General features: G+C 35.5%; 1 protein-coding gene across 2 annotated transcripts in view; it reads right to left on the bottom strand.

The window, feature by feature from the left end:
• The window catches only part of LOC136037780 (phytanoyl-CoA dioxygenase domain-containing protein 1-like), a 46,561-nt gene extending 33,759 nt beyond the window's left edge, over positions 1 to 12,802 (bottom strand). For both annotated transcript variants that reach the window (XM_065720610.1, XM_065720609.1), the window contains exons 1-2: positions 12,644 to 12,802; positions 5,278 to 5,421 (exon numbers count right to left, since the gene is read on the bottom strand). In XM_065720610.1, the coding sequence (XP_065576682.1) occupies positions 5,278 to 5,421; positions 12,644 to 12,670 (171 nt within the window). In that variant the 5' untranslated portion in view covers positions 12,671 to 12,802. The remainder of the gene's footprint in view (positions 1 to 5,277; positions 5,422 to 12,643) is intronic.
• Positions 12,803 to 13,292: the final 490 nt, after the last annotated feature.

The raw sequence follows: 13,292 nt of genomic DNA, 5'->3' as shown, positions 1-13,292 counted from the left end.
TAGTAATTTCAACTATTTATTCTACGGCCTTTCTGATTCAGGGGTCATTCTTAAAGAATTGGGACAAAACTTACGATTTAGTGTAAAGAGCGAGGTATTAACGAGGGTACAAACCCCCTCGTATACATAATAAAAATAAAAGGTTAGGAAAGTTTGTTACGTAAGTTAATTCTTAAGTTACGTATATTTTTTACTAATAAAAACGTTCGTTAAAAATTAAAAGCTCTAGTTGCCTTTTTAAGTAACCGAAAAATAAGAGGTCAACTAGGCCTCCTTCTCCACCCCTTATTTCTCAAAATCGTCTGATCAAAACTAAGAGAAAGCCATTTAGCCAAAAAAAGAATTAATATACCAATTTCATTTTAATAATTTATGTGCAAAGAGCCAAAACCAAATATACATTAATTCAAAAACGTTCAGAAATTAAATAAAAAAAAAAATTTTTTTTAGCTGAACGTAAGGAGCGACAAAAACTTAATTAACACGACATTAAGTTTGACTCTTTGCCACAATTCTACTTTTTAAAACAATTAAAAGCTTTAGCGTAAAGAGCGAGGGATTGCGGAGGGGACAACCCATTTCATATACGGAGTAATTTCTGTTCGTTTTAAGTTTTAATGTCGCTCCTTACTTTCAGCTTAAAAAAAATTGTTTTTTTTTTATTTAATTCTTTAAGAATGACCCCTGAATCACAAAGGCCGAAGAATAAATAGTTGAAATTACTAAAAATACCTTCACGTAAAGAGCAAGGTTTTGAGGAGGAGACGATCGGCCTTATATACGTAATAATTTCTATTCGTTTTAATCTTTAATGCTGCTTCTTACTTCCAGTTGGAAAAACTTTGTTTATTTATTTTCTCATTTTTTTTAAAATAATGCTAGAGAATCCTGCGCCCCTTCATGGAAATTCTCTTCCCTCATTATAAATTTCTCCATGGAAAGATCTTCCCATGTAGCCCTCTCCCCCCAGACCCACCCTCGCCCCCAAGCGAAAAAGTCCCCCTGGAAACGTCTGTGCACCTCCCAATAACCATTGCTATATGTAGAGAATGGTCAAAGTTTGTAACTTGCAGCTCCTCCCCCGGGGACTCTGGGGGATTAAGTCGTCCCCAAAGACATAGTTATTAGGTTTTTCGACTATGCTGAACAAAATGGCTATCTCAAAATTTTGATCCGGTTACTTTGGGAAAAAATGAGCGTGGGAGGGGGCCTAGGTGCCCTCCAATTTTTCTGTCACTTAAAAAGAACACTAGAACTTTTAATTTCCGTTAGAATGCGCATTCTCGTGACATTCTACGGCCCCTTGATCAATACGATGATCCCTCGGAAAAAACAAATAAACACGCGTCCGTGATCTGTCTTCTGGCAAAAAATACAAAATTCCACATTTTTGTAGATAGGAGCTTTAAACTCCTACAGTAGGGCTCTCTGATACGCTGAATTTGATGGTGTGATTTTCGTTAAGATTCTATGACTTTCATGGGTTTTTGCCCCGAATTTTCTAAAATGAGGCAAATTTTCTCAGGCTCGTAACTTTTGATGGGTAAAACTAAACTTGATGAAATTTATATATTTGAAATTAGCATAAAAATAAGATTGTTTTGATGCAACTATTGGTACCAAAATTCCGTATTAGACTTTCAGTTACTATTGAGCCGGGTCGCTCCTTACCACGTTCGTTATCACGAACTGTTTGAATCTATATATATAAAAATAAGTTGTCTGTCTGTGGATCTGTGGATCAGGTGACGTCATGTTTCTGTGTCGGCTGACGTCATGAAATTAGTTGTCGTCATTTTTGCTTTGACGGTGAAGTTATTAATGGTGTTTAAGACATATATGTTCACGTAGAAATCTATTAATGTTTAAGTTTAAAATGACTGATGAACTTACAATGGCAAAAGCCGATGAAGATGCTCAAAGAGTCTATGCCAAAAAACTTGCTGCTGATAGAGAAAGTCAGAAAAGAAAGCGTGCCGAGGAATCAAAAGAACGGCAAGGAAACAGGCTTGAGGCTAAAGAACGCAAAACCGCGCAGTTACATGAAGATCCACCTGGACAGCGAGAGTCAAAACATATCAAAACTGAAAATGATAGCGATGATGATTGGGTTTGGGATTTTGACTTGGATAAGGGCATCAATGCCTACCAGATTTTAGTTAAAAAAAACAAAGGTTCGGCGATATGTATTTCATAGTGAAGCTGAAAAATAAAGAAGAAAAAGAAAACTGAAAAAAGAAAAAATGTAAAAAACTAAAAAATACTAAAAAGAAAAAACACTCAAAGAGAAATTACAGACCGGGACACAAATGACGACCGGGACAGAGGGAATATAAATAACGACCGGGACACTCAAAGAGAAATTACAGACTGGGATACCAGGACACAAATGACGACCGGGACACAGGGAATATAAATGACGACCAGGACACAGGTATTTAAGAATATCGTTCAAAGACAAATTTTTAATTGTAAGAAGACCGTTGAAAGAGAAATTTCTAATTGTAAAATGACTGAAGAACCTACAATGGCAAGAAGAAAAAGAAAACTGAAAAAAGAAAAAATGTAAAAAACTAAAAAATACTAAAAAGAAAAAACACTCAAAGAGAAATTACAGACCGGGACACAAATGACGACCGGGACAGAGGGAATATAAATAACGACCGGGACACTCAAAGAGAAATTACAGACTGGGATACCGGGGCACAAATGACGAGCGGGACACAGGTATTTAAGAATATCGTTCAAAGAAAAATTTTTCATTGTAAGAAGACCGTTGAAAGAAAAATTTCTAATTGTAAAATGACTGAAGAACCTACAATGGCAACACCCGAGGAAGCTGCTCAAAACGAATGTATTCAAGCCGAAGTAGCTGAGTTGGTAAAGCGTTATGTTTCAGGTTCTAGGTCCGAGAGGCTCCAGGTTTGAACCTTGGCTTTAGCATAAATACAAAAGAAGAAAAAAACTAAAAAAGGTAAAAACTACAAAAAAACTAAAAAGAAATATATATATATATATATATATATATATATATATATATATATATATATATATATATATATATATATATATATATATATATATATATATCTTCTATATATATAAAAATAAGTTGTCTGTCTGTGTAACGATGACTCTGGTCAAACATTTTCAGATCAATTGCTGGCAATTGGAAACGGAAAGCTCCCAGTAGTGGGAAAGCCAAGAATGTTGTATATTCGCAATTTTTATGTAGCTTGAAACACATATATAAATCTATCTATATTCACATGTGGGACACAGGGACACAACTACAATGGCGCGTAACTAATATGGCGCGTAACGACTTACGCGCGCGGGGGGGCTTGGGGGGGGGCGCGAAGCGCCCCACTAACTAGGTGTTGGGGTGGCGCGAAGCGCCACCCCAACAGCTAGTAGTATATAAATTCGTCTTAATAGACGAACCTTAATTGTAACTTAATAGACGTTTAATAGTAAAATTAATAGACGTCTTAATCTTTGTTTAAAAACAAATTTGAGAAAATTTTGACTTGTAGCCTGAAACTTGTAAAAACTAGCGAATTGAAAAACTAGTTGAATTGAAACAAAAAGTACAAAATTGGAATTGCCATAGCCGAAAACCTATAATGAGGAAACTTACAGCTCCCTGGCCTAGATAACAAGGAAAATCATTTATTTGCACGGGGAGCACTGACATGTCTCTTTTTTCATTTCTTTTTTTTCTCCAAGAATAGCGGGGCACTGGAATACCACAGAAAGGTATTTAATGGCTCATTTTAAAAGAAATTCCAACATCTACTTACTTTTGTAACTAACAAAACTGAAGGATAAACATGAAATCCACTTTTTGACAAAAAAACTGCATCTTCGCATACGAGATGATGAATGACGTAACTATCGTAGATTACCTTCATAAATGACGCTATAGTGAATCTACATGATGATGTCAGTTGCATTTAGGGTTGGTTCTTTACCATATCCAGCTAAGAAAAAGTCGAAAGCTTTTTCCTGTTTGTGATACATAGTCATCGTTACAGCTATAGTTTTACTCATGACCGATGTAGCCAATGCGTAAAATGTATTTATGTCATTATGTATAAGCTATAATATTAGGTTTAGTTTGTTTGAAAACAAAAACTTAAAGTAATGAACAATAAGTTCCTGTTTTCAGATTAAATCTAGTTTAGAGCAAACCCCAGGGAAATACGCAGCAAAGTCGCTTAAATGAGACATTATATCCCAGACGAGCAATTTATTAGAAAAAAAGCATGTTGTATCATCATCAACCAACTTGGAAGCCACAAGAATCCCAAATGTTGCGTGTTTAAGCACTTTTTGCTGAAGAAGAGATCATGGTTCCTGGCATAGGTGGCAGCTGCAACCTATTAAAGAACGAAACATGGGCATAGTATTTTTGTCAAATTTTGTAGTTTGTTTTGCTTTAAATACACTTTTTTTTTATCTTATTAACTCAAGAAATCCCACTATTTTTGTCAAAAAATTCTTTTTTGACAAAAAATTTTAATTACAAAAAATTTTATTACAAAAAATTCAAGTTATGAAGCAGACTTTTGAAGTTAATCTTCCGTCCTAATACTACCAAAAAAAATACTACATACTAATAAAAAACTAATAAAAAAGAATAAAAATAATAAAAATAAAAATAAAAATATATAAAAAATAAATAAAATAAAAATAAAATAAAAATAAAAAATAAAAAAAAATAAAAAAATATAAAAAATAAAAATAAAAAAGATAAAAAACTAATAAAAAAATACTAATACTACCAAAACATCTTAAATTTAGGTTTGACTATAACATAATCATGAATTACTCCTTTTTAGACAAATAAGAAAGCCACTTTTTGTGTTGGGGCAGTTTTGTAGAAATCATGCTAAATTAAGTGTATTAGAACCATTAGATGTTCTGCAGCAGAATAAAAATGCTGAAGCGCTTGATTTTCCTATTGTGCTACATCCCTTTTTTTTTTTTTTTTTTTTTTTTTTTTTTTTTTTTTTTTTTTTTTTTTTTTTAGCAAAGTATTAGCTTTTCGTAACTTTTACAAAACATAGGGAATTTTTTTGATTAAGTTCATTTAAGCCACTTTACTAGAAATTTTTACCATTTTGATAATTTTACTGTTTATTTTCTTTGAAAGATTTTGTAAAATCAGAAAAGAAATCTAAAAAATGATAAAGATAAATATTTTCTTTTCTTTATTATGAATGGCAAAAATCTATGCTAAGCCGTCTTTACCGCTCGTAAAAATATTCATACCTGCCGAGAGTCCGTAGTAGTAAAAATGCATTTATGTTCATTTGGATCCAGCTTATCAACTATATCTGAGCAGGCTGTGCGCAAAGTTTCAATCTCGACTTGGGTGAGAAAGTCCTCAATAATGACAAAGCCATCTTGTTCAAACTGCAAAAAACACACAAAAAAATATATATAGAAATTTATAAATAAGATATAAAATATTGAAGAATTTATGATAAACTATGATGACAGTATAGTATCAGAATTCAAGGTGAAAACATCTATCTAGACCGGATTTATTAAATTTGAAATCCGGTATGTTCTTGAACTAATACAGTGACCGGAATTGATTAAGAGATCATTTAAAGACTTTTTGGTTGCGATTGAAAGTATCGTTGTCTACTGAACTAGCTTCAGAACATTTATTTATATCTTGAATTATTAGTTATTCCATTTAAATCAGGTTTAATTTAGGTGTGACAAGCCGTTTTTCTTGTATTGTCGGAGATAGAACGTGCAGAAGGGAGCGACAGCCAACATCAAGTGCCGTAGTACGGGCTGGATTTTTAAATCCTTTAACCACTGGGGATAGGCGATTCGAGTGTCCTGCGGTGGCGCAGTGGGTTTGAACTTAGCTTGGTAATACGGACCCAGAGATCGAATCATGCTGTAGGAATGCACTACAGGGCCGACGCAGGGACCTTAGTAGCCAAGAAGCGTCGTTAATCCGATACAAAATACAAGGCGATTCGAGTATACGCACTTCTTACAGATTATATCTGCTGCGGGATGTATCATAGACCCTGATTTAACATTGTTAGTTTGGACTTGCTTATGAAATGGTAAAAACCAACGAATCAAATTCTATAAGTCAATCCGCTACTTGTGTGTTTATTCACCCGTGCTGAACTTTTTACAAGTAAACCTCCGGGCAGGAATTGATGATGACTCTGTTGATAAACACGCCGTTGGCTTTTTCATATGAATATTATAAAGAGCGCAAAAGCGGAACTCTAGTCTTGTGCCTCTCTTAACCAAACCTCAAGAGGACGAAAAGGTAAACTGGCTTCACTAAGTCATTTAACGCGAATCTCCCTGGTTAAAAGCGAACAAGATTTCCCAAAACGTAAACGACATTTCATCCTTTCTCATTGGCTTAGTTGCTCCTTGGGGGGTCTGCCAGAATATTTAAAGACTGTTGACTTAAGCCAACTGGCCAACTTAAGCCAACGAGAAATATGGAAATCTTGGATATTAACAATTATTGCTAAAAATCATATCTTATAACAACAGACTTAAGAATCTTTGGGATTGTTTATTGGTATAAGATCTACAAAACGACACAAAAATCAAAGCTGTATGATTAGTATAACCCTTATAAATAGTAAAGGAAGCATATCTTAAATGGCCAATTTTAAAGAAAACTGATAAAAAGTAAAAAGTAAAAAGATAAAAGTAAAATTCACGGCCAAAAATTTTGGAATCTTGTGGCAAATCAAGACGCCACTTTACAATGCTCTACGTCTTGTAAAAATAGTCTTATTACTACTTTTAAAAATTAGAGGTGTCCCCACTAATTAATTTTTTATCAAGCTCTAAAGAAAAAAAAAATACAAATTTGTCCAGCCTATTCATGTTCAAACTTTCAATGAAGCCACAGTAATTTTTTCATCAAAGAATCTGCTCGTGTCTGTTGTTAATACGCATTTCACTGCTATAGGAAAATAGCATTGGCTTACAACCTGGGAGATCGGCCTTAATTGTATTGTATCAGATTAACGACGCTTCTTGACTACTAAGGTCCCTGCGTCGGCCCTGCAGTGCATTCCTGCAGCATGATTCGATTTCTGGGTCCCGTATTACCAAGCTAAGGTCAAACCCACTGCGCCACCACAGGACTCGAGATCGACCTTAAATGATATGCTTGAATTTGGTTCAAAACTTTATGCGGTGAAGCTCTGAGCCTTCAACGGGGATACTGACAGTCATGTTTCAATTGAAACCACCAATTTCTCTGAGCAAAAAGGAATCCTCCCTCTCACATTCTTGATCCATTATTCACACTGCCTTCAACCACTGGTCGTTTGAAACGCACTGTCAAAGAGTCCTACGATTCTTTGCCAGAGAATATCTGTGTATGATGTCGTACAACATTTGAACCTGCCATTTATTCAAAATACGAGTTTTCAGAATATTACCGTGGGGTTTGTAAAGAGAGGCGTATGGCTATTTAAGCAAGTTTTCAGTAGCTGATTTTCGTCCAGCATCTGTGACTGACAGGCCCGAGCCACAAGAGGAAACACAAGCTATTTGGCCAGAAGTCCAAGAGATAGCAGCTACAATTCAATCACCTGAGACAATGAGGCCATATCACAAAGCTACCGTTGTACGTCAGTAGGGTGGTAAGAGAAAATGTTGAAGGACAAGAATCCTCACCGTTAATCATGAAAAAAATGAGTTCAAATCACGGACTCAAAGGGTAGTTACCCTGTGTATAAAAACTAAGCCTGTTGGATGAAAAATAAGGCAGCAGAAATGGTGGAAATCGTTCGGAGTGGCTCCATCTCCCCTAACCAATACCCTTAAAAATTAAACTAAAATACAAAATGAATCAACTTTTTTTTGCTGATTCCAATTATATGAAATTATTTAGGTTTATTGATATACATCAAAAGCATAAGCCTGAGAAAATTTGCTTTATTTTCCAAAAGAGGGATAAACATACCTAAAACATCAAGCGATCTTAATGAAAATCGCACCATTAGATTCACTATGTCAGAAAATTCTGCGGTAAAAGATTTCAGGCTCCTATCTACTAAATAACGAACTGTAGTAAGGAGCGACCCGGCTCAATAGTAAACGAAACTCTAAAAAACGGAATTTTGATACCAATAATTATGTCAAAAGAATCGGATTTTTATTCTGATTTTAAGCATATAAGTTTCATCAAATTTAGTCTTACTCATCATAAGTTACGAGCCTGAGAAAATTTGCCTTGTTTTGGAAAATAGGGGGGAAAACCCCCTACAAGTCATACGATCTTAACGAATCACACCATCGCATTCAGCGTATCAGAGAACCCTACTGTAGAAGTTTCAATCTTTCAGGCTCCTATCTACTAAATAACGAACTGTAGTAAGGAGCGACCCGGCTCAATAGTAAACGAAACTCTAAAAAACGGAATTTTGATACCAATAAATATGTCAAAAGAATCAGGTTTTTATGCTGATTTTAAATATATAAGTTTAGCGTCTCAGCGTATCAGAGAACCCTACTGCAGAAGAAATTGTAGAACCCTACTGTAAAATTCATAGAATCTTAACAAAAATCCCACCATAAGATTCAGCGTATCAGAGAACCCTACGGTACAAGTTCAAAGCTCCTATCTGCAAAAAATGTGGAACTTCGTATTTTTTGCCAGAAGACCGATCACGCGTGCGTGTTTATTTGTTTGTTTGTTTGCTGTTTTTTTTTTCTCCAGGGGTGATCGTATCGACCAATTGGTCCATTAATGTCGCGAGAGGGCTCATTCTAACGGAAATTAAAAGTTCTAGTGCCCTTTTTAAGTGACCAAAAAAATTGGAGGGCACCTAGGCCCCCTCCCATGCTCATTTTTTCCCAAAGTCAACGTATCAAAATTTTGAGATATCCATTTTGTTCAGCACAGTCGCAAAACATAATAACTATGTCTTTGGGGCTGACTTACTCCCCCACAGTCCCCAGGGGAGGGGCTGCAAGTTACAAACTTTGACCAGCGTTTACACACAGTAATGATTATTTGGAAGTGTACAGATCTTTTCAGGATGGCTCTTTGGTTGGGGGGAGGGTTGAGGGGAGGGGGCTACGTGGGAGGATCTTCCCTTGGAGGAATTTGTAATGGGAGAAGAGGAATTCCATGAAGAGGGCGCAGGATTTTCTAGCATTATTTAAAAAAAAAAACGAAAAAATAAATATGAAAAGGTTTTTTCAACTGAAAGTAAGGACCAGCATTAAAACTTAAAACGAACAGAGATTATTACGCATATGGGGGTCCATCTCTTCCTAGATAGCTCGCTATTTACGCTAAAGTATTTTTTAGCAATTTCAGCTATTTATTCTACAGCCTTTGTGATTCAGTGGTCAATCTTAAAGAAGTGGGACAAAATTAAAGCTTTAGTGTAAAGAGTGAGGTATTAACGAGGGGGCAAAACCCCCTCATATACATAATAAAAATATACGAATATAGAAGTTCGTTACGTAAGTTAATTTGTAAGTCGTGTATCTTTTTTACTAATAGTTGCCTTTTTGAGTAACCGAAAAATTGGAGGGCAACTAGGCCTCCTCTTCCACCCTTTTTCTCAAAATCATCGGATCAAAACTAAGAGAAAGCCTTTAGCAAAAAAATTAATGTGCAAATATCGTTTTAAATATTCATTTGCAGAGAGCCAAAATAAAAACATGCATTAATTAAAAAACATTCAGAAATTAAATATAAAAAACAAGTTTTTTAAACGGAAAGTAAGGAGCGACATTAAAACTTAAAACGAACAGAAATTACTCCGTGTATGAAAGGGGTTGTTCCTCCCTCGGCGTCCCGCTCTTTACGCTAAAGTTATTTACTGTTTAATAAAGTAGTATTGAGAGAAAGGGTAAAACTTTAGCGTAAAGAGCGGGACGTTGAGGGAGGAACAGCCCCTTTCATACACGGAGTAATGTCTGTTCGTTTTAAGTTTTAATGTCGCTCCTTACTTTCAGTTTAAAAAACTTGTTTTTTTATTTAATTCCCAGAAGATAGATCGCGGCTGTGTGTTTCTTTTTTCAATGGGTGAAATCTTACCGAGCCAATCGTCCTATAAATCGAGATAGGGCTCATTTGAAAGGGAATTCAAAGTCTTAGGGCCTTTTTTAAGTGATCAAAGAGATTGTACCGCAGGATAGGGGCGTGTTCTGCACCGAGCTACGATTTTACCCGAAAAAGGACGAAATTGCTATCGATGGAAAATTCTGATACATCCAATCGATTTAAAAGTATCAAAATATGAAAAATATCAAAAGGCGATTGCATTGAACCAATAGTCCTAGAATATTGGAAAAGGGCTCATTCCAACGGAAGTTATAACTTCTGGTGCTTTTTTTTAAGTGACCACAAAGATTAGAGAGAAACTAGTCCCCAATTACATCCACTTTTTTTCCTCAAAGTCGTCTGATCAAAAATTTTAGATAGCCATTTTGTTCAGGATAGTTGAAAACCCCACTAACTATGCTTTGCAGGATAACAAGACCCCCCCCCCCGAACGCAGCCCCTGAGAAGAGGTCTGTTAAGTCATGAAATTCTCCCATGGCTTACGTATAGTGTTTTGTTACTGCGAAATATACAGACATTTTTAGGGGGAGGGTGCACTTTCTGCTAAAATGATTTCCTCTGGGAGAGACGTTTCCAGGGGTTGAACTTTCCAGGGAAAATTTTACACTGGGGGAATTTGCCCGAATTCCTATACGTAATTCTTTTTATTTGTCTTACTTTCTCTTTGCCGAATCAATTTTAGATGTGGAGATGTAAAGGACAATTGTCCGGGGGGGGGGGATTTTTCCTCGAATGGAACTGTCTAGATTATCTTTCCTTAGGGGGGGGGGGTAACTGGAGGAATTTTCCGTGGGGGAGGTTTCAACGTGATAGATCCTCCAGAGGAAATTTTTTACGGGAGCAAGTGTCTACTAGGGAGAAGCGGAGGGGCATATTTGCGGGAAAGCTTTTTTTCAATTTTGAAAACACACAGAAATTAGTCTTTTTCAAATGAAAGCCCGCTGAGAAAAATTTTTCCCCGGAATTATCCACAAGAAATTTTCCTGGGGGAACTTTCAGCTAGAAAGGAGTTGTTAGGGGAATTTTCATGGCTGTATTTGACGTGAGAAGAACTTCCGATGGAGGTATTTTCCGTGGAGGTAAGAAATTTTCCAGGGAGAGGAAGCCGTATTTCCCGATACTATTTAGAAACGATAAAAAAAAAAAAACAAACAAACAAGTTCTTTCCTACTGAAAGCAAGGAGCTACATAGAAACGTAAACCGAACAGAAATTATTGTGTATTTGAGGGGGGCTACGTCTTCCACAATACCTCAATATTTACGATAGTTTGAATTTTTATCCCAATTCTTTAAGAACGACTCCTGAAACACAGGGCCCGTTTAACTGGAATAATAAGCCTTTTTAAAAGTTCTAAAAAAGCTTTAGCTAAAGAGCGAGGAATATAGAAAGGGGCAACCCCCCTCATATACGTAAAAATTTCTATTCATTATAAGTTTCGATTTTTCTCCTTATTTTCAGTTGAAAAAACTTGTTTTTTTTTAATTTGAAATCAAGGCCAAAAAATATCTGTATGTGCGATTTGTATATCTGCACAAAGCGTTTGATAGCGTCACTTAGCGCTACTAGTTTTGGTTAAGTTAGGATTCATTAGAATTTTTCCTTTAATTTGGTTAATTAAGTTTTAGATTAAAATGGTCCCAATGCATGAGGGAGAAAAATGGAATAACTGTTTTACGGAATTTAATTTCCAGGATTTTCTGCTGTAAAATAGGACTGAGGCAAGGACGCCCGCTATCACTTAGGCTATTTTCTCTATGTATTAATCATATGGCAGGTTCTTTCCAGAGTATCTTGTCTTATGACAGGGGCATTTACTTACCAAGGACACAATAATGTTTGTTTCCAAGAGTTAGTGACAAATGACTACAGATATCAGTAAACAAATCAAGGGGTTTCCTATCTTCAGAAATGGTGTACACTATATGTTGCGTGTCAAGCGGGTAAATTTTTCGCAGTTCATACAATTGGCTTACCAATAAAGTAAAAATACCGATCGATAATTTTATTATGTTCTTTACAAATATTATGATCGCTTCTATCGCAAATTCAAATTTAGGAACTTTTTGATTTCTTAAAAATGACGAATTTGCAATTAAAGTATGAGTTATCTGTCGTTTTCAACAAAATAATGCTACGTTTTCTCAGCGCCATATTCTTGGTCGTTTCCAACAAAATACGACACTTTCTCAGTGCCAAAATTATTTATACTAAAGTTAGTTTAGTTTGGGTTAGGTCAAAAGGTGCTTAAATCGGAATTTGCAAAAGAAACGATTATTATATTTGTAAAGAACATAAAATGAGGCATCGAGTGGTATGTTCACTTTATTGGTAAGTCAATTACGTGAACTGCGAAAAATTTACCGTCAAGCGTAGCAAGGGTTTGCAAAGTGATTCAGAACTACGCCAACTGTTTCGGGGACTGTGCCAAGCATAGCGGAACTGTGTGGCACATTTGGCACCCTGAGACGTACACTAGGTGGCGCAGAGTGCGAACCCCTCGTAAATAATACCTAATTATATTTCGTGAAATGAAAACTCTTACTTTTTTCAGGTGATCCGTAGTGAACATATTCAAAAAATTGTATACTCTTCTCAGGCATACAAATGCGTCTTCGTCACCTGCTCATCACTAGCTACTATTTACGAAATGGGTAAATCAAACGAGTTTTAATCTTATCTACAAACTTATGGTTTGTTTTTTGACTGCGTTCCTAGCAACCGGAATATGTCTATAAATCACACACCTTTCGCACCAACCTATTGAAGTACCAAAGACGGTGAAAATCAAATCTGCTTATTTGAATTGGTGAAGTTGAAAAAAGCAAGGAAAAATTGGAATTCAGATTAAAAAAAAAAAAAAAAAAACTCAATAAGCAGTTACAAAAATGATGTTAGGTGAAAATCAAATCTGCTTATTTGAATTGGTGAAGTTGAAAAAAGCAAGGAAAAATTGGAATTCAGATTAAAAAAACTCAATAAGCAGTTATAAAATTTTGATAGTGTACCGAAGAAAAAGAAATGGAACATAGATGAAAAAATTTGCCAAAATAAGAGCTAAAATCAGGTGGCACCAAGTAGCAGAAAAAAGTATAGCTTTCTTTTAACGATGGTGTAATTTTCATCAAGACCACCTGCCTTTTAGAGGATACTATCCCCTTCTTTTGAAAATCCAGCAAATTCTTTGAGTTTCA

This window comes from Artemia franciscana, chromosome 17, assembly GCF_032884065.1.
Source record: "Artemia franciscana chromosome 17, ASM3288406v1, whole genome shotgun sequence".
Taxonomy (NCBI): domain Eukaryota; kingdom Metazoa; phylum Arthropoda; class Branchiopoda; order Anostraca; family Artemiidae; genus Artemia; species Artemia franciscana.
Note: the sequence above shows the minus strand (reverse complement) of the source record. Positions and strands in the feature narration are given on the sequence as shown.